The sequence below is a fragment of the Callospermophilus lateralis genome, chromosome 11 (assembly GCF_048772815.1).
Source record: "Callospermophilus lateralis isolate mCalLat2 chromosome 11, mCalLat2.hap1, whole genome shotgun sequence".
NCBI classification, from domain to species: Eukaryota; Metazoa; Chordata; class Mammalia; order Rodentia; family Sciuridae; genus Callospermophilus; species Callospermophilus lateralis.
Genome location: NC_135315.1, coordinates 20,190,719 through 20,211,583, shown reverse-complemented (window position 1 = coordinate 20,211,583; position 20,865 = coordinate 20,190,719). Strand labels below are relative to the sequence as shown.

Sequence of the window (20,865 nt, the reverse complement as noted above, 5' to 3'; positions counted from 1 at the left end):
GGACTTTTTAACATTAAAAATTACCAACAAGCAGATCCGTGTGTGTGAGGAGGGGTAGGAGGAAGCATTATAATGGGGAATGAGGACACTTTGAGGGTGATAGCTATGTTCAGTTTGTTTTTTTGGCAATGGGGTCTAACCCAGGGATGATTTATCACTGAGCAACATCGCAAACCCTTTTAATTTTTTTGAAACAGGTTCTCATTCAGTTCGATGAGGCTGACCTCCAACTTGTGATCCTCCTGTCTCAGTCTCCCAAGTCACTGGGATTACATTCAAGCACCACCATGCCCAGCTATATTCATATCTTGATTGTAGAGGGATATACATGTTAAAACAGAAAATTGCATATTCTAAATATATGCAGTTTGTTTCCTATCTATTATACCTCAACCAAGTTAATTTAAAATACCACACATGGGGCTGGGGATGTGGCTCAAGCGGTAGCGCGCTTGCCTGGAGTGCGTGCGGCCCAGGTTCGATCCTCAGCACCACATACAAAGATGTTGTGTCCACCGAAAATTAAAAAATATTAAAATTCTCTTTAAAAAAAAAAAAACCACACATGGCTGGGAGCAGTGGTGCCCACCTGGATTCTTAGCAGCTTGGGATGCTGAGGCAGGAGGATCTTGAGTTCAAAGCCAGCCTCAGCAACTTAGTGAAGACCTAAGCAACTAAGCAAAACTCTGTCTCTAAAATATAAAAAAGGGCTGGGGAAGTGGCTTAGTAGTAAAGCACCCCTGGATTCAATCCATGGTACCAAAACAAATAAAATACTACACATTTCTACCCATTTTTCCATTTTATTTTTAACTTAATGGGGAGCCCCAAGAAAACAAATGGCTTTGGCAGGAAAGAAACGTTGTTCCTCATACAGTATGGCAATTCTCCTGCCTCAATTTCCCCAACTCCATCCAGTGCAAATGTATGAGAGAGTGAGAGGAGAGGAGAGACAGACAGACAGAGACAGACAGAGACAGACACAGAAAGGGCGAATATATGTGGGTTCATGGGCCTGGGGCTGAGCTGTGGGCTTCCAGTTGCTTCCTTGTTGTTGGATTTGAAGACAACCAGGGTGCCCAAGGGTTCTTTTGTAACTGGTCAGCACAGTGCCCAGGGCTGGTGACTCAGGAAGGAGAGGCCTGGACCAAGGCTTTTCCCAGAGAAAGACAATGGCTGTTGTGGACTCTACTGCCCCCTGCAGTTTGAGTCAGACATTGCAGGGATGAGAGTCATTCCAGGGAAAGATCAGACAGGCCCTGGGCACAGTCTTGCAGGATGTTGAAGTCAGCCACTGGGAAGGGCACCCGGGACCATTTTTTGGCCTGGATCCGCCCTCGAGGGGTCTCCAGCAGCATGCTGCGGATTCTGAGTGCTGGAAGATTCACGGACTTGTAGATCATCTGCAGACCCCAAACCTGGGGGTGGGACAGAGTGCAGGATCTGGTCTCTGCCTCAGATTGGGCTCTTCTCCTCAAGGTAGAATTCTGTGTTAGTCCTGCCTCCCACTCGAGATTGGGAGTTAGCACCCTTATCAAAATGTGGGCTCCAGACCACCTTCCTCACACTGGGAGCCTCTGGGGCAGGGCTGGCTCCCTCTTCCTAATGAGGGTTCCCTGGGGGCAGATGTTAGGCCTTCTCCCACATGGGGGCTTTTGCAGAAGGGCTCAGAGCTCTGGGGACTGGGACATGGTCCAGGCACTTACCTCACCACAGTTCCTACAGCTAATGGTACCCCCTGGTCTCCAGTCCTTGAAGACTCTGTCAATGACCACGGGCTCCCGGGAGACATTATAGTAGATCCTGAAGGGGAATGGGAGTGGACACAGCCCTTATGGGACCCACTCTGCCCAGACTTCATGCCCTCTAATTGGCTGAGCTTCTGCCTCGGTCTTGGACCTGCCTATCCAGAGGCACAGAATTCCCAGGGCCAGGAAATCTGATCTTCAATAAGCTCTGCCTGTGTGGCCTCATGCCATTCCCCTCCACCCATGTTCAGGCCTCAACATCCCCTACCTGGAAAATTTCAAAGTCTGATGGATCTCTTCCTTCAATCCTTATTCCCGACCCCACCAACTACGAGGAAATATCTTCCCTGACATTCCCTTGCTCAGAATCCATCCAACACTCCTCACTGCCTCCTGGATAAAGCCTGGACTGTCCAGGCCCACCTTCAACATCCATCCACCATGGGCTGGGTCCATCTGCTTTTTTTTTTTTTTTTTTTTTAATATTTATTTATTTATTTTTTAAGTTTTCGGTGGACACAACATCTTTGTTTGTATGTGGTGCTGAGGATCAAACACGGGCCGCACGCATGCCAGGCGAGCGCGCTACCACTTGAGCCACATCCCCAGCCCTCCATCTGCTTTTTGAACCTCATCACTCACGTTCGCTTCCACTCAGGTCAACTGGAATTATTCCCATCCTGTGTCTCATCAGCCCTGTCCCTCTGATCTTGCCACATTCAAACCCAACCCATTTGAAAGGCTACCTCCTCCAAAGAGGGAACCTGTGTGAAGATCCTTGGCAGAGTGTCCTGGCATACAGCAGGCACCTAATGAATGGGTGGAGGCTGGGGCAAGGTTACCCCCTAGGAGACAGAGGATGTGGGATGATAGCACAACTGAGCCTCTCCTTCCTTTTTTTCCTTCTTTCTTTTTGAGCTTGGATCTTGGTTGCCCAGGCTAGCCTTGAACTCTTGGGCTTAAGGGCTCCTCCTGCCTTAACCTCCAGAGGAGCTGAGACAACCGGCACACACCACCATGCCTGAGAAGCCAGCCTCTCTTGTTGTCCTCAGAGTAGGTAGGGCCAGGGGGCCAGTTTGTGGACAGTCAACACGGAGCATGCATCCCAAACTCCAATTCTTGATCACAGTGGCCACGGAAGCTGGGCGAGTTGTTCAGTTTCTTGGGTCTCAATTTTTTCACTTGTAAAATGGGGTGAGGATAAACCTGTCTGACCAGAGTACTGTGAAAGTGCAAAACTAAGCAGGGCACACTACAGCACGCCTGTAATCCTAGCTATAAGGGAGGCGGAGGCAGGAGGATTGCATGTTTGAGGCCAGCCTAAGTCATTTAGCAAGATCCTGCCTCAAAGTTTTACAAAAATAAAAAGGTCTGGGGATGCATCTCATGGGGGTAAAGCATCCCTGGATTTGATCCCCATCACCACATATATGCTAAAAAAAAGAAAAAGAAAAAGAAAAGAAAATGCAAAATCAGTACCAATTCAGTACTGATTAAAATGTTCTTTAACTCCTCAAGGCACTGTCTGGATAGAAGAGATTGGCAGTCCTCCATCCTACACCTCCCTACTTCCCATCCCCTTCCATAGGTCTTACGAGAAGTTGGGGTTCACATTGACGTGGTGGGTGCCCTCTACTTTCCGCAGGTCACTCCCATGGCCCACTGCCACCATACAGTTGATGCAGAGTAGTTGCACATGCTCCGCTGAAAACTGCTGCCTCCGACTCTCCTGTTGGGCGGCCCGTGCTGCTCGCTTGATCAGGGCTGCCTGCTGCAGATCCCGGATCTGGGAAGGGGATACCAGGGCATGGCTGGGGCCCATAAGACCTGACTCCAGGAATGTTCCAGGGGCCAAAAAAACTCCTTAGATAATTTATACCTAGAAGGAACTTTCCTTAATCTTCCCAGGAGGTTTTGAAACCCTTTGAGAAAAATTTTATGGGGATGGGGGAAGAGTAGGTTTCATACTGAATCTCTGTCCCCCCTTTCTAGGACTTCATGCAAAGCTGGGTTTTTTTGTTTTTGTTTTGGGGTACCAGGGATTGAACTTGGGCACTCAACCACTGAGCCACATCCCTAGCCCTATTTAGTATATTATTTAGAGACAGGATCTCACTGCGTTGCTTGGCACTTAAGTTGCTGAGGCTGGCTTTAAACTCATGATCTTCCTGCCTCAGCCTCCTGAGCAGCTGGGATTACAGGCATGTACCACCACTCCTGGCCAAAGCTGCTTCTTGAATCTGTCAGGGGGCATCATTAATAATTATGCTGGGACAACAGGCACAAAGCAGGACCATTCTGGACAAGGCTGGATGAGGGTGATTTTGCCTCTGGAGAGCCGACATAGTCCTGATTCTGGGCTTGTCTTGCACATGTGTCTCCTCTCCCCCTACCCCACCTGGTTCCAGAAGGACTCACAGATATAGAAAGTGTCTAGTGGTAAGGGTAAATGAAAAGACTCAGACATGGCCCTTTGGAGACAAGCACTGCCTTCCTAAGCAGCCCCGCCCCTGACCCCTATCTTTTTCTAAAGGATCCAAACCTCCCCCTGGTGAGCAAGGCTAGCTGCCAAGGGAAAGGAACACACGGGGAGCGTGTGTGGGTACACAGACCTGCCAGGTGGAGGTTTGGATAGTTCAGAAACAGCCTGTCCCTCCCCAGACAGCCCACAGACCTTGGCCTGGTACTCGGCCTGGTCCATCCTCTGCACAGCTGCCACTGCCTGCTCCATCAGAGCCTCCAGTGCCTCATTGGTCAGCTCCCTCCGAAGTTCCCGACTGCCCTCTGTCGCCACAAATGAGTACAAGCTCTGACCAGCCCGGGCACGGCCCCTTGCCTGGGGAGGAGGAAGATGAGGAAGAAAGCGGGAGGAGGAAGATGAGGAGGGGAGGGGGAGGAGGAAGATGGGGAGGAGGGGGAGGAGGGGAGAAGGAGGAGGGGGAGGAGGGGAGGAGGAAGATGGGGAGGAGGGGAGGAGGAAGATGGGGAGGAGGGGAGGAGGAAGATGGGGAGGAGGGGAGGAGGAAGATGGGGAGGAGGGGAGGAGGAAGATGGGGAGGAGGGGAGGAGGAAGATGGGGAGGAGGGGAGGAGGAAGATGGGGAGGAGGGGAGGAGGAAGATGGGGAGGAGGAAGATGGGGAGGAGGGGAGGAGGAAGATGGGGAGGAGGGGAGGAGGAGGGGAGGAGGAAGATGGGGAGGAGGAAGATGGGGAGGAGGAGGGGAGGAGGAAGATGGGGAGGAGGGGAGGAGGAAGATGGGGAGGAGGGGGGGAGGAAGATGGGGAGGAGGGGAGGAGGAAGATGGGGAGGAGGAAGATGGGGAGGAGGGGAGGAGGGGAGGAGGAAGATGGGGAGGAGGGGAGGAGGAAGATGGGGAGGAGGGGAGGAGGAAGATGGGGAGGAGGGGAGGAGGAAGATGGGGGAGGGGAGGAGGAAGATGGGGGAGGGGAGGAGGAAGATGGGGGAGGGGAGGAGGAAGATGGGGGAGGGGAGGAGGAAGATGGGGGAGGGGAGGAGGAAGATGGGGGAGGGGAGGAGGAAGATGGGGGAGGGGAGGAGGAAGATGAGGAGGGGGGAGGAGGAAGATGAGGAGGGGGGAGGAGGAAGAAGATGGGGAGGAGGAAGATGAGGGGGAGGAGGGAGATGAGGGGGAGGAGGGAGATGAGGGGGAGGAGGGAGATGAGGGGCTCCTGAGGGCTCTGGAGGGGGGAGGGCTGTGGAGGGGGAGGGCTTCGAGCACCTGGACCATGGAGATTTCATTGGTGAGGAGCCCATAACGCACAACCACATTGCACTGGGCTATGTCCAATCCCTCCTCAGCCACGCTTGTGGCTACCAGAAGGTTCAGAGAGCCAAGTCGGAACTTCCGGATCACTTCTTGCTGGTCCCTCTGTGGAAAGGAGGACAAAGACTAGTGGGGTTAGGCCCTGCTACCTGCCAGAGCAGCCTCTCCAGGTACAGCCCTTTCACTATCTTGTTCTATTTCCCTAGGAATCTAGAGACCCACCTCTATCCCAATGCCCCAGGATCCTGCCTACCTTTCCAGATACATCCAATCTCTATCTCCCCTAAGAACCCCTAAAGGTCCCTGTTCTTCTACCCCAGAACTCCAGGCACTGTTTTCCCACAACAAACCCCCCGATTCCCGTACCCTGCCCTAAGGAACTACATCACCTACCTCTTTCCCCATATGCCCCTAAACCCCTCTCCCTGCCCCAGGGACTCCCACATTGGGGGTACCTTCAGCACCAGGGATCTCAGTGTTGGCTGCAGCTCTCTGCCTGGAGATATTCGAGATCCCTCTCCCTGACGGTCACCCTGTCCCCATTATTCTGTGCTGAAGACCCTGCCCCACTTCTCCCCTAGGGAACCCTTGCAGCCCCAGCATCATTCTCCACAGCCCCCACCTGGGTCATGTGGGTGGTCTGGCTGCTGTTCCCAGCTCCAATCAGCAGCTGAGCCCTGATGTCCACTGTCTGCAGGCCCGGCTGCTGCTGGAGCCAGAGCAGAAGGGAGTGAGCACTCTGGCGGGTTCGGGTAAAGATGATGCCGCGGGGGTTGTCAGGGCTCCTGAACTGCTTCAGCAGAATCTGTTCGAGCATCTCTAGTTTTGGGTTCTTAGGGCCATGAGTTGCCAATCGGGTCAGAATATCCTTGTGACCTGCAGAAAACCCCAAAACAGGGACACAGGACTCAAGTCCGGGAAGAAGAAGGGGAGTGAGGAAGGGGGGATTGGGGAAGAGGGGATTGGGGATTGGGGGAGGGGGGATTGGGGGAGGGGGGAAAGGAGGGTTGGGGAACTGGGGAAGGAGGGACTGAGGAACTGGGGAACGGGGGACTGGGGAAGGGGGTGTCCACAGAGATAGGACTGCAGAGCACAGGGGGGCTACAGGGAAGGACACTTGTTCCTACTCATTGCCCAAGGGGAATGTGCCCCAAAGCATACTTAAAGGTGCCTGTCAGGCCCAACTCTCAAGACCAGTCCTTTGCTCACAGACCTTTAGCCAGCAGCCCTCCTCAACTCAGCTACAGAGTTGGTGGCTGGAGCCCCACCATGGAGGTTTTCAAGATGACCTCTGCTACCCAGATTGACTTGACCTTGGGTTTCTTGACTCCAGACTGTGCTGAGGCTTCCAACCTTAAATTTCACTCTGACACTATGGGGTTTACTTTCTCAGCCTAAAGGAAACACACACCCCAGAATTTCCGGTCCACTCCCAACTAACCGGTTTTAAAATGTCTCAAAATATTAATTAAAAAAAACTATGTAACTTCTCATAAATGAGGAAATAAACCTGTCCTATCCATGGCCTTGGATTTTGGTTAGAAAAGAAGGGCCCCCAGCACCTTTCCAGCCCGTGTTGGCACTTGGGCCCTGGCAGGTCTCTGACCCCTGATCCAGTTCTGAATCTCCATGCCTCACCATCGAACAGGGCCAGCAGCAAGCGCTCAGCGCGCAGGATCTGGGTTTTGGTGGCACGTTCCCTGTGGTAGAAATCCTGCAGAGAGGTCAGGGCGTCCACTGCGCGGACAGTGTCATGGATGAGCAGTGCGTCGTTGTAGCGCCGCAGGTGAAGGGCATACACCCTTCGCTGCTGGAGCCCCGCCTCGGCAGCTGGGGAGAAGCGGAGCACAGGGTCAGAGCTGTGGCTAAGCTCCGCCCCAAGCCCCCCACCCCGGGCAACCCCCACCCCAGGCGGCCAATCGAGTAACCTAGCCCTCCCCTCCAGCTGCGGGTCTCACCAGACTTGCTCAGCTCCACCACCTGCTGCTCGTACATCTGCGTTCCAAAGTCCCGGCTCAACTCTGGCATCTCCAGGTAGTCGTGGATTTGATTCATGAGTTTCTTTAGCAAATCCCCAAATGGGTCCTGGCAAGAGGAGCGAGTGTTTGAGGGGACCTCCTTACACACTGGATGGGCACCCACTAGGGGATCCCCCCTGGATTTCATCTGAGAGGTGAGCGCTCCAACGTCGGGGGCGGGGCTCAAGTGTGGAGCCCTGGCTGGAGGCTGGGACCAGGTTTCTGGATCCAGCTCCTGCTCTTTGACCTACTACGTACTTTTGTCCCCTGGTCTGGGCACAGTGATGCCTAGTCCTTGTCTAGCCCTATCATAGCAGAGCCAGACAGTGTCTCTAATGAAAGAAAGAACTTGATACAACCTCATCACAAAGTGTTCCAGCTTCACAGCTTGCAGAGCAACCCACAGCATGCGTAGGGCTTTGATGATGGCCTCAGTGCCATCTGAGCCAATCCAAACAGCGGGCTGCTCGCACCTCTGTGGCCAAGGGCTGTATATGCCTCCATTGCACAGAAAGCATAAGTGGAGGCTCATAAGAGACCTGAAGTCCCAGAGCTAGTGAGGGTCTAATCAATAATGCTCAAACCCAGGTTCCCTAACCGCACATCTGACCCTATGCCCACTCCGTGCCCCTCCCCCACATACCTGCCTGCGCCTGTGGCAGAGGTCGTACTGCTTGCATGTCTTTGGACTGTGCTCTTGCAGCTGGGAGCGGTATTTCTCAGGTGACATGATGCGCCATGTATCCAAGTTAGCACAGAGCTGGGGGCAACAGAGAAGGCTTCACTGGAAAAGGGAAGGTTCTATGGGGGCCGTGAGCCGAACTTTTGGGGCAGGATGGGTCCCAGCTGAAGACAGGAGAGCCTGAAGCAGGGTCATGGGGACTTTCATTCTTCAACATGTGATTCACTTCCACAAAAGTTTTGCTTGCCCTCTCTGTGTTGCTAATATTCTAGGCACTGGGGACAGAGAGGAACTTAGGCTGGGATGGGAGAGATGGTTAATAAACCATTAAAAGAATACTAGAATGAGAGTGTGTCAGTATTAATGAGCTCTGAAGAGACTAAAGCTGGATGATGTGACAGAGAGCATGGGGATGACCAAGGAAAACTATGAAGGAGGACATTAAAGTGTCCAGTGGCCAGGCATGGTGGCGCACACCTGTAATCCTAGCTACCTGGGAGGCTGAGGCAGAAGAGTCACTAGTTTGAGGCCAGCCTCAGTAATTTAGCAAGACTCTGTCTCAAAATAAAAAGAAAATAGGGTTGGGGATATAGCTCAGTTGGTAGAGTGCTTGCCTCACATGCACAACGTCCTAGGTTTGATCCCCAGCACCACCAAAAATAAATAAATAAATGAAAAGGGCTGTGATTCAGTGACAGAGTGCCCCAGAGGTCAACTCCAGGACAGGGTGGGGGTGAGGTATAGGTGTGGGGGAAGTTGCTGGGTGAATCAGAAGAAATCAGATGGGGGTCAGTTTAAGGAGATCACCATTCCTGGCAAAAAAGGATAGTTAAGTGCAGATGTCTGGAGATGAGACCGAACCCAACATGTTCAAGATACAGAAAAAAAAAAAAAAAAAAAAAGGTCAGTGTAGCTGTAGATTGCATGCAGAGGACAGCATGGGAACTGAGGTTGGAGAGGCAGGGGCTAGATCTGCACAGGGGACTTTCTAAGTGAGCTTATTCTAAGTGTCATAAGAAGTCATTAGAGGCTGGACCTTGGGTGAGGAGGTTGGCCTGGACCCCACCACAGAGAGCCTGGGAGAGCTGCTGGGCATGGGGTACAGGCAGGCAGGAGGTCCCTGGTGGGTGTGATGGTGGGAGGGCCACAGGGGTCAAGCTGACCTGTAGGATGTGGTCAATGGCCCCGCTGAGCTTGGAGGCCCCACCAGTGCCTGGGGAGGCTGTGAGACCCAGCACCTGGGGTAGGGGCCGTGCCCTCTGCAGCTTATGCTGTAGGTACCGGCTGAGGATGATGTTGTAGATAGTATCCTTGTGTGTGTGGTGACACTCATCCACCACAATCAAGGAGAAGGCTGAGGGCATAAGAGGGAAAGCTGTGACTTAGGTTTGCACAACCTTTCCTACAATAAGCTTTGTTTCATGAAGTTCCCCCACCCATCTGAGAACTCCTTCCCTTCACAACATGCAGCCAATTTACCTCCCAATTTACAGATTAGTAAACCGAGGCTCAGCTGGGGAAAGGAACGTGCCTAAGATCCTGCAATGCAGCCAGGTCTGTTTCCACTAGTATAGATGGGGTTTGGCGAATGGGAACTTACACCCCCCTAAAAAAACTCCTGGTATCTGACTCAAGAACAGCTCAGGTGTATGCCCTTTCCCCTGCCCACAGCCTTACCTGTGAGTTCCACGTGCTCCTCCTCCTCAGGGCTGGTCAGTGCAATCTGTAGCAGCTCAGCTGTACAGATGACCAGGTCATGGCTTCGGGCCATGTGGCCAAAGCCAGCTCGTGGCCCCATGTCCCCACTCAGGGTTGTCATGGTCCAGCGTCCATCTAGCATGCGACTGAACTCCTCAGCATGCTGGGTTACCAGATGCACCTGGGTGTGGGGGAGAAAGAGAGAAAGGTGGATCAGCAGCCTGGGGAGTGGGTGAGAGGAAAGGTGACCCTCATGACATGGCTGGGTCCTGGACTAGGGTGAAAAAAAACAGGTGAGCTTAGGGGCCACAGCAGCTCTGGAGAGGACCACAAATTGCCTGAGACCCCACTGCAGGGAGGGTAGATCACTTACCCTGTTGACTAGTACCACAACCTTGGCTCCATCCACAGTCTCTAGATGCCTCTTGGCCACATAAGCAGCTGCCCGGGTCTTCCCGGAGCCAGTGGGCAGCCATATGATGATGTTCTTGCCCTCCAGGGCGGGCTTGATCACCTCCCACTGGTAAGGTCGCAGCTCCATTCTGGAAATGGCAAGGTACTCAGATTCCCTGGCTCCCAACCTCACAGGACTCTATTCCATTTGCGGAAGGTGGAGCAAGGTACCCTTAGGACCCACCTAGAAGCTGCTCTGGCCAAGAGGGGAGAGGCCAGAGTAACACAGCCTACCCGTTATCCCAGCCCAGCCTGGTTCTCTGGGAAGCCCTGGAAAGCCCCTTTCGGAATCAGAGAAACGGAAACTGAAACTGAGGGGAGGAGCCAGACCATTTGAAGCCCAGCCCAATCCCTACCTCGGGGGCAAGAACTCTGTGCACCTGGGGCAGAGATAGAAAAGTTACTGACAGCTGAGCACCGAAGCCCATGCCTATAATCCCAGCAACTCTGGAGGCTAAGGCAGGAGGATCTCGAGTTCAAAGCCAGCCTTAGCAATTTATTGAGGTTCTAAGCAATTTAGCCAGACGGTTTTAAAATAAAAAGGGTTGGGGGTGCTGGGGTTGTGGCTCAGTGGTAGAGCACTTGCCTGGCATGTGTAAGGCACTTGGATTGATTCTCAGCACCACACAAAAATAAATGTATTGTGTCTACTACCAAAAGAAAAAAAAAAAAAAAAGGGCTGGGAATGTGGCTTAGTGATTAAGCACCTTTGTGTTCAATCCCTGGTACCCACCCACCCCCCAAAAAAAAGTTACTAACAGGAAGGCGTTTTCATTGCTCCTGTGACTTTTTATTTTAACTTTTTTTTTTTTTTTTTTTTTTTTAGAGAGAGAGAGAATTTTTTAATATTTATTTTTTTAGTTTTCGGCGGACACAACATCTTTGTTTGTATGTGGTGCTGAGGATCCAACCCAATGCCTCACACATGCTAGGGGAGCGCTCTACCACTGAGCCACATCCCCAACCCACTCCTGTGAACTTACCTGTTGTAGGGACAAACGAGGCAAGGCACTGAAGATAGCAGGAAAACAGTTTTATTTGGCTGCAGCCAGGTTCAGAGGGCACAGCTTTTGCTGTAATCAATCAATCCCCTGAACCCCAGGTAGTTTTAGTTTTATACCCAGCATGTAAGGGGAGGGGCTCAGAAGTTCAGTCTGCAAAAGTTCACATAAAAGCAGCTTTTTCTTTCACTGTTTCGGCAAGTTAACCCATCAATGACAACACCTGAGAAGGGGAGAGCTTCTTCTCCCCTTTTCTTCCTCTGCCAGCTGTTACCATGGAGCCCAATTGGTAACTTATCTTAAAAATGTAGACATGGACTGGGTTTGTGGCTCAGTGGTAGAGCACTTGCCTAGCATGTGTGAGGCAGTGGATTCGATTCTCAGCACCGCATATAAAAATAAATAAAATAAAGGTCCATCAACATCTAATTAAAAAAAAAAATTAGACATCTCTGTGAAGCCCAGCTCAAGACCAGAGGCCTTATTTGCACATTTCTACAAACTACCATTCTGGATACGTTTGGGAAAAACTTTTAAGAGGGTGTCCAGCACCTGGAGTGCTGGTATCTTCCTGGCCAGTGGCCAAGTAAAACAGGACAACCTGAAAAATAGAAAGTTTATTTACATTGAATTCTTTTGCAGACTCTTTTGCTGACAGTCCTAAAATCAGCCATGGTGAAGATTTCCAGTTAAGACTTTTCTGTGGAGAAAGGGGGTGCCACTACATACCCTCTGCCCTGCCCCTTTTGTTCAGTACTGGGGATTTAACCCAGGGATGCTTTACCACTGAGTCACATCCCTGTCCTTTTTATTGAGACAGGGTTTCTCTTTTTTTCTGGAGACAGGATCTCACTAAGTTGCTGAGGTTGGTCTTGAACTTGTTGTGATCCTCCTGCCTCAGCCTCCTGAATTGCTGGGATTACAGGTGTGTGCCAGCCCTCTGCCATTTTGCAGCCAGTAGTATCATGTGTTCTGAATTCTGCTGTCCCTGGCATGTGGACCAGGAACAATCTGGAGTGGGGAAAAGAGGGGCTTCAGCCAGGCAGGTGGAGCACAGGACTAGACTGGGGATGAGTGGTTACAGTTTGCAAGAGGGTATTGGAGGAGCAAAAGTCAACATGCTAAGTCTGCAAACTTTTATACACCAAAGAAACAGTCACACAAATAGAGAGAAAAAAAAAGGTGTTTAAAAAAAAAAAAAAAAGCTTTATTGTTCCCTCCAAGGATTTAATGCCAGGGAATGAATGGTCCCCATGCCCCCTTCCAGGGGACAGACTGATAGAACAATGCAGGGTGAGCCACAGCCCCTCCAGAGGGGGCTGAACTTCCAACCTCTGAAGCCCACTCTGAAGCTACAATTAGCAGTCCTGGTCCTTGAGGAAACAGCCAACTGGGCCAGGCCCAGGCTTCCATGCCTCCACAGCTCTGCGGGGAGCAGGTCTGGGGGCCATTAGCTGGGCAGAGTTCATCTTCTGGCCACCAGCCCCTCTCTGGGGGTGGGGCCCCCAGAAGCCATCTCCCAGGGTCAGACACAATCAGGGCTGGGAGGGAGCTGCAGGCTTGGGGTGGTGCCTGAGGGCAGAAAGGCCTGCAGGATCCGGCACTGGAGGGTCCCTGGCTGGAGTGTCTTCAGCTGAGTCAGGGAGCTGGGCCAGGGCAGCCCAAGGGATCAGATGAGAATCCGATGGAGACAGAGTAGGCCACAGCTGCAGTCCAAACGTAGGGCCTACTTGTCGATGAGTCCTCCTTCCTTAAGCTTGAAGTAGAAGAACTTCTCCAGCGCACTGGCACAGCGACAGTACTCGCTGTCGGGGGGGTTGTACTCGCGGCAGTTGGCGATCACCCGCTGCAGGTCGGCTACAAAGAGCTTTCGGGTCACATAGTAGCGGCTACGCAGCCGCTCTGTCATGGTCTTCAGGTCTGGATGGCAGGAGAGAGGGCATACCTTTAAGAGGCTGAGGACAGTGGCTGGGGCTGTTCCCCAGGGGCTGATCTGGGGGCAGAAGTAGAAGGGAAGAAATGGAGGGTCCTCACCAATGGGGAAGCGAATGACCTCGTAGTAGTCAGGGGCCTCTGACTTCTTCACAGGCTCCATGAAGGGCCAGGCACTGGGGTGTGACTAGAGAGAAGAGGTGAGCTGGGGACATGCCCACTGTTACCTTGCCCAACCTGTGACTGCCACCCAGTATATACTGAATCATGAAGTTGCAGCCACTGGTGCAGCGACCCCAGAAGGGAACCTCGTCTTCCTACCTTGATTTGGGCCAGCAGGTTTTTGAGGGTTGTGTACAGCTGGTCAGGGTCCTTCAGTTCCTTGCTGGGATGGGAGATGCCAAGTCTGAGGCTCTGAATCCCTCTGCGCACCCCCCAATACCCACTCCCTCCACAAAAGACTCACCCCTTCTCCTTCCCCAATGGCTTCCAGCCTGTTTCTCCTGCAGAGTAGGGAGTGAGAGAGCATTCCTAAGAATGCCTGTCCATAACTCAAGCTGTACACCCTCCCACCCCGAGTCAGGACCCTACTCACGAATGCCGGGGACGCTCTCCACAGGGATCTGCCTCACACCTTCCTTAAAGCAGCTGAGCCCAGGGTAGACCTTGCGGATCTGGGCCTGTTTGCGCTCGATCAACTTCTTGATGATCTAAGGGAAAAAAGAGTGTGAGGGGCCAACTCCAGCCCTAGACACCCACCACCATTCCCATGGCTGTGGTCAGAGCCCCAATACGAAAAGCCAGGCTGTACTGCCCCCGAATCCAGTACCTCCCAACTTCCCCTGAGAGGCAGGACAAGAACCAAGACCTGGACTGTCCCCATATCACACATATCTACACATAGTATAGGTATACATTTGCCCAACCCACCCCATGTGTGCCCAAGAAAAGTCCCATGGATGTGCATGCACACCACCTCTTTCTGCTTCTTGATGATGTGGGACAGCTCCGTGTAGGGGATCCGGGGGTTCAGCTCACACTCCATCAGTGTTGCTCCCTCATAGTCCTTGATGTAGCCTAGGTAGCGGCTCTTGGGCACCTTGATGTCCTTGGAGAAGCCCTGGAGGGTGGACAGGTAAGACCCAAACTATCAGCAAGTACTCCCCAACTTTCACTGCCTCCCCCAAGAGCACCTGAGGGACAATGTGTGCCCGGTCTCCTCTCTTGTTCCTGAACCTCCCAAAGGCACCGCGAGGGCTCAGTTTGGCTCCAGAAAGGTTCCAGCTAGGCCGCCCCTTCCCAACTCACCCCCAAGAGCCTTGCAATTCTGGCATGCCCCATTGGCCCCTGTTCCCCCCTGGGCAGCAGCAGAAGGAAGGAAGACGGTAGGAAGGCCTTCCTCCAAATGCCAGGTAGGACAGAGACAAAGGGACTTGGCTTCCTCCACAGCAAGGGGCTAGACAGAGTAACCCCTGGCTCCAGGCAGTGTGAGTAGACGTGGGGAAGGCCTTACCTGCTTTTTGAAGTAGCCAATGGCGTACTCATCAGCGTAGGTGAGGAAGTAAAGGATGCTGTGCTTGATGTGATACTCCTTCAGGTGGTTCATCAGGTGAGTGCCATAGCCCTGAGGGGAGGTGGGGAGGGCCCAGTGCTGACAACGTCTCCCCACCACCTCTAGTGATAGAGATGAAAGGCATCTTGGGAAGGAGGTGGACAGTCAGGGATCCAAGGCAGGAAGGAGGAAAGGTGGATGGCAGACGATAGGGCATTTGTGGGGAGATAAGAAGGTCACTGGATTTCCAGGCCCAGTGCTAACTTCACAGACAGACTCTCCAGTCAGCCCCTGACAGGTATTATCATCTCCATTTTACAAAAGACAAGACCAAAACACAGCTATACAAGGAAATGCATTTGAGGTCAATTAGCCAGATGCAGAAGGGCCAGGATCCAAAACCGACATAGCCTGATTTTCAGTCTCTGGGCCTTAGAATGGTAGGGAAGAAGGGAAGTCACAGGGGCCTGTTCATCAAAGCATTTGAATCTTGAGAAGACAATGTCTCCCACACATCAGGACCACAATCATCTAGGTCACGTGAAACACAAGAACAAGGGACCCTACAAGTGGGTCTATTGTGATAATTAAAAGATAGAAACCAGGGCTATCTGTGGAGTTACCGTAAATTATTAATTCCCCAAAGTAAGTAAATGTTCTTGTGATGAAGAAAACAGGTTGTGGCTCAGCAGTAGAGCGCCCACCTGGCACGTGCGAGGCCCTGGGCTCGATCCTCAGCACCACATATAAATAAAATAAAGGTATTGTGTCAACTACAACTAAAAAATATTAAAAATAAAAAAAAAAAAAAGCACTGATGGCTAGGAGTGGAGCTCAGTGGTACAGCATCTGGCTACCACGCATGGGGCCCTGGGTTTCAGCTGAATCCCCGGATCACCTTCAGCTTTCGGCAAAAAAAAAAAAAAAAAGAAAAAAGTGTTGCTGATCCCTGGGCTCAATTTGTCAACAGGTGTGGCCTTACAATGTACAATTACCAAGGTACTGCTGCCACCTTGTGAGTATGTGAGGAACTGTCTGGCCACTAAGGGGCTGAGGCTGCTGCAGCACACCTATCCTGTCCTAAGCAAGCAGTGGGGTGAGACTGGGATCAGGGGCACTGTCCTCACCTTGACCTGTTCATTTGAGGTGACAGCACAGAAGACAATCTCTGTGAAGCCCTGGGTGGGAAACATTCGGAAGCAGATTCCACCGATGACCCGCCCATCTTTGATCAAAGCCAGAGTCTTGTGCTTCCTAAGAAGAAAGGGGGCATGTCACAGTCCCTACCTGTCCCCTAGTGCTCCTTAGCTCCCCACAGCCCCGGAAGACTGAACTGTGGTCAGGGATGGGAACTTGGGAGCAATCATTTTCAAAGGCTAAGCCTCAGAATTGGGAAGGTGCCCCCCAGTTTTGAGGAGTGGGAAACCAAGGAGTAGAGGCTCTCCCGTGTGTGGTGCCCGGGGGTAGGGGGCCACCCAGGGACGCACGGGTCAAAGACGAGGCGGGCGATATACTCCTTGGGCATGCGTGGAAGCTGGTGGGAGAAGACATTCTGCAGCCCCACAAGCCAAAGCAACACCCGCCGATTGGCCTTTGGTGTCAGCGAGTTGCCGATGACGTGGAACTCGATGATGCCGCGGCGCTCCTCCAGGCGGGCTGTCTCATCCCGGGCCGCATTGGCTGACAGCAGGCTTGTCTAGATAGAGCAGGGGAGGTGAGCAAGGGCCTCAGGTGGGGTGAGGGCTCCCTTCTCCCACTGGACAATAGGCTGGGCTGCCCACCTCAGGTCCCAGCATGGCGGCAGGGTCAGTGATGGTCAGCATGACCTCGTTGACCAGCTCCATGGGGATATCGCCCATCACACGGAGTCGCTTGGCATCCTCAAGTGTCAAGTTCTCTGGAAGCTTCCTCTTCTCGCCTGCTGAGGAGGTTGGCAAGGTCACCCAGAGACAGAAAGGCTGAAGGAAAGGTGAGAACAGGTCAGAGGCCAGGGGTCAAGTACGCACCTGGCATGGGCTCGGCCCCAGCGGAATCCAGACTCAGGGAGCTGTTGCTGCCCCCGCCCATGGTGGGGCTGAAGATGGGGGTGCTGGGAACAACTGCTGCACTGACTGTAGCTGAGAGAGAGAAAATATCAGGGACAGGGAGTAGGTGTTGGCAGGTCCCTCAAAAGAATCCAGGCCCTCTCGGCCCCAGTCAAGCCTGCCCACATTTTCCCACTGCTGCTATTCCCAGTTCTTTTACCCCACAGGAGGAGGGAGGGGCGCTTCCTTCAGCCAAGCAGAGACCCCGCAGAGCCTACTGTGCCACATACCTGGCCGGGGAACCAACTGTGTCCCTTCTGAAGGTGGCATGGTGAAGCCTGACTCCCAGATAGGAGAGTTTGCCCCGTAGATCTCCTCCTCAAGCATGGACAGGAATCTGTGCAGAGGGTATAAACTGTCCCACAACTCTGTCCTCCAGCTCTGCTGCAGTCTGGGTCAGGCTCCAGAGGGACTGGAGGCCAGCCAGACAAACCTGCTCTCAGGGGGCTGGGAGCCTGAGAGAGAAGACAGCCTCCGCCCTCTGGGAAGCCCTAGTTGGAAGGGGGAGAAACAGCCCCCTGCTTCCTCTAATTGAAGGTAAGAGGACAGGACACACCCAGGGCTGGGATCGGAGATCCAGTTTTGCCATGATGGGCAGCACAGGGAGACAGGGTCTGGGCGGATGCCATCCATGCTGTGTGGTCAGGCAGTGCACCAAGTCACCCGAGTCCCCTCGCTCCCCTTAATATCAAAATGAGCTGAGAATCCACCCCATCTTGCCACCTCCTGTTCCCACCTGGTGGCAGGAGGGGCACTAGAGGGCCAGGATTAGTCAGCAAAGACTTTTTGAACAGAAGAGCTACAAGCCAGGTTAAAAAGGGAGGAAGGTGTGGCAGAACTGAGGTAAGTTTACAGAAATGACTAGAATAGAGGTGGGAACTGGTTTCACCTCATGCATAAACTCTGGTTTCTTGCAATGCTGTGATGGTAAGGATTCTGAGGCTGTGTCCAGGCTCCCATGGGAAACAATTAGTAACATCTACAAGGGGTGTGGGAGGGGGTAGCGTTAGCTCGGGCCATGTACCTGCCATCCCCAGACTAGTATGTGCAAAGGCAAATACTAGCAAGTTGCTTCTGGGCCATGGGCAAGTCTGCCAGGTAGACACCCAGATCCCAGAAGGCCCATGGAGGGAGAGGAGGGAGCAATCCAGGAAGCCTTCCTGGAAAAAAGGGGACAACAGCGAGGATGTGAACTTGGGGCAAAACCCCAACAGGCCAGACTGAGCCTTACTTGGGAAAGTGAGTAAGGATGAGGGTCCTCTTCTCAGGCACCAGCTTGTCCTTTTCTACTCGGAACTTTTCCAGCAGCTGCCGGCGAGTAACAGTGAAAATGGACCGTAGAAGGCTTCGTCCAAAGACGTGGGTGGTCTCATAGCGGGGGAGGCTATCACAGCTCTGGGGAACATGGCAGTAACACAGCCATCTGGAGGTAGAGGTTTGGCAGGTGAGGGTGGGAACCACTGAACCTGGTTCACAAGCTTCCCCCATGAGTGCCTGGCTGGACCTACCTGGTATAATTGACCTTGTAGGTAGCCACATCCTCTGACTGGGACCTCTGCCGAAACTGGGCAGGTGTCTCAAGCTTCCAGTAGTTAAGGCAGAGCAGGAACATCTTTGAGAGCTCGAACATTGTCTGCCGCTCTCGGGGAGCCAGGTGACTAAACTTGTACTGCACAAAGTTCAGCACACCCTGAGAAGGAGGGTAGGGGGATGAAACCGGAAGGAGGCGTGATCAGCCAGCAGGGGCTTCTCACCCAAATAAAGACGCTCCAGGAGGGTAGGGACAAGGCTCCTCTCACTCTGGGACTCTCTGTGAAGAGACACTATGCCCCTCCCCATCCCCAGGCTGAGGTTAGCACAGGACATACTCCTCTATGAACCTCTCCCCTGTTCTTGGCTTGAGGAAGACAGAGGGCATCAGAGGTTCCCCACTCCTCCAAGCTGCCCCAAATTCTCCTCTTACCACCTTCCCCGTCCCACCTGTTCAATGTTAGGCTTCTCAAAAGGAGGGCTGCCCAACGACCCCTCCACAACAGGCCGGGTCATCTGTAGAATGCATTTCCGCAGGAGCTGGAGGGAAGAGAAAAAGAGGAGTAGAGGGCAGCTGAGCTCAAAGCTGTGAACCCTCCCCCACACAAATGGGTCACCTCCTTGATTCACACCTTCATTCCCTGAAAGCTCACCTTGAAGAGGTAGAAATAAACCTGCTTGGTGTCTGTGTCTTCCTCCTTGTGAACAGACATGAACAGATTCTCCACATCCACCACCATCCCCAGCAGTCGATTAATCTCATCCTCTGACACATTCTCCAGGTGGGATACATGGTCAGCTTCAAAATGGACAGGTGATGGAGTTGGGAAAAATGTACAGAAATCAACTGGGTTTCCTGCACTTTTCCCCAACCAGCCATGATACACCCTATTCCCTCTACCCAGTGTGACCAACATTGAGACCGAATGCCCTTATATTAGTATTTGGATGGTCCCTGCCTCTTCTTGTCTGGTAGATTTCTTTTCTCCTTTCTTGGAGCATACACACCTCTAACCTAATCTCTCTTGAGGTGGGATCTCTGGTTTTTCTAAGAGGCTCTGTAGCTTTTAAGTCACCTGTCCAAACAGGATCCAGAACCTGCCCTCCACCCCAGCTCCAAGGGCGATGCCTGCCTTACCTAAGGGGTGCTCACAGCTGCGGCACAGCTCGCTCAGGTTGGCAGCTGGCTGCTGCAGGTCCATGCGGGGTGCGGTGGGGGGCTTGGGGTTTTTCCAGCCATTACACTTACAGGTTTCATTGGCCTGGAGGCAGAAGGTTCAGATGTATGACGCTTTACCCGTGGAGCTGGGGCCGCTCGGTATCCAGCGCTTTGCCCCGATTTCCACCGGAGCCCTGGGATGCCCCAAGCCCCGCCCCTTCGCAGTAGGCCCCGCCCCCACCTTGCAAGCCGAGAAGACCCCTAGCTTCTCAAGCTTCTTGGCACGCGGCAGACCCCGGACTTGCGCCTTCCTCTGGCTGGCGCGCTGCTGCTGGCTCAGGCCAGGTCGAGCCGGATCCCCCCCGCTCCCAGTTCCTCCACTTCCCACCCCGGGCCCCCCAGTCCCTGTGCTCCCAGCTGGGGCTGCAGCTGGAGCGGGGGCTGGTGCCGGAGTGGGAGCCGGAGTCGGGACTGAAGCGGGGCTGGGCGCAGGAGTCGGAGTTGGGGCCGGGGCTGGGGAATGAAGGGGCCGGGGCTGCGCGGCCGTGGCCGGGGTCGGGGCCTGGGAAGGTTCCGCCATGGCCTCCCCAGCAGCGGAGCGGCGCCGCGCTCCCAGCCCTAGGGCCGCATGGGCAACCGGCACGCTGTGCGCAGGCGTCGCTGCACCGGCGCACGATGGGAGTTGTAGTTTTGCTCGGCCGCTCCCTACTGCCTCTGCTTTCCAGACTTTTCTGTCTTGTCTTTTGGTCCAGAACAACCTCGTGAGGCCCCAGCGAGCACCCCAGATTGGCCGCTCCTCACTTGTAATTTTTCTTGAAGCTATATGGGTAGTCACGATTGCTCTCTTCTTGGGGACAAGGAGCATTCCAGAACACAGGCACCTGTTTGGGTGACTTGTGGATTCTGCCCCTCCCAAGCCCACAGGTTTGGGCCAGGTCGGGCCACCCACCACCACCCAGCTCCCGTCAAAAGATCTGCTCCATCTAGCTCCAGACACAGAATTGCAACTACCGGGGAGATTAAATGTAACAACAGTTCAACATCTTATGCTATGTGGTGGTGATACGGGTGTTAGCTTTGTGACAGTTGAACCCTTTTGAACACTTTTTTGTTACACTTCAACAAAGAATTATCAAAACACGGAGCATCAGAGGCACAGCAGTGACCACAATAGTCATGAAGAAAGTTACTAGGTGGGGCTGAGGATTGAGGGCCAAGAAAGC

At 53.2% G+C, this 20,865-nt stretch overlaps 2 protein-coding genes across 4 annotated transcripts; both read right to left on the bottom strand.

Moving 5' to 3' along the window:
* Positions 1-795: 795 nt before the first annotated feature.
* Dhx58 (DExH-box helicase 58) lies at positions 796-10,658 on the bottom strand. 2 transcript variants are annotated; one of them, XM_076869712.2, is made up of 13 exons: positions 10,569-10,658; positions 10,305-10,473; positions 9,911-10,112; positions 9,397-9,587; positions 8,195-8,311; positions 7,492-7,618; positions 7,172-7,363; positions 6,156-6,409; positions 5,489-5,638; positions 4,423-4,584; positions 3,344-3,534; positions 1,707-1,803; positions 796-1,418 (listed from the first exon to the last, which is right to left on the bottom strand). In XM_076869712.2, exons 2-13 carry the CDS (start codon positions 10,470-10,472, stop codon positions 1,233-1,235), a joined length of 2,037 nt encoding a protein of 678 aa, XP_076725827.1. In that variant the 5' UTR covers position 10,473; positions 10,569-10,658; the 3' UTR covers positions 796-1,232. The 2 variants fall into 2 exon arrangements, with proteins under 2 accessions (XP_076725827.1, XP_076725828.1); XM_076869713.2 differs by having other exon boundaries at positions 10,619-10,653.
* Positions 10,659-12,596: 1,938 nt separating this feature from the next.
* Kat2a (lysine acetyltransferase 2A) lies at positions 12,597-20,275 on the bottom strand. 2 transcript variants are annotated; one of them, XM_076869219.2, is made up of 18 exons: positions 19,884-20,275; positions 19,622-19,745; positions 19,137-19,282; positions 18,934-19,023; positions 18,462-18,643; positions 18,185-18,376; positions 17,184-17,290; positions 16,876-16,986; positions 16,651-16,790; positions 16,357-16,565; positions 15,997-16,123; positions 14,831-14,941; positions 14,294-14,437; positions 13,913-14,027; positions 13,784-13,820; positions 13,639-13,702; positions 13,420-13,504; positions 12,597-13,305 (listed from the first exon to the last, which is right to left on the bottom strand). In XM_076869219.2, exons 1-18 carry the CDS (start codon positions 20,220-20,222, stop codon positions 13,112-13,114), a joined length of 2,517 nt encoding a protein of 838 aa, XP_076725334.1. In that variant the 5' UTR covers positions 20,223-20,275; the 3' UTR covers positions 12,597-13,111. The 2 variants fall into 2 exon arrangements, with proteins under 2 accessions (XP_076725334.1, XP_076725335.1); XM_076869220.2 differs by having other exon boundaries at positions 16,651-16,787.
* Positions 20,276-20,865: the final 590 nt, after the last annotated feature.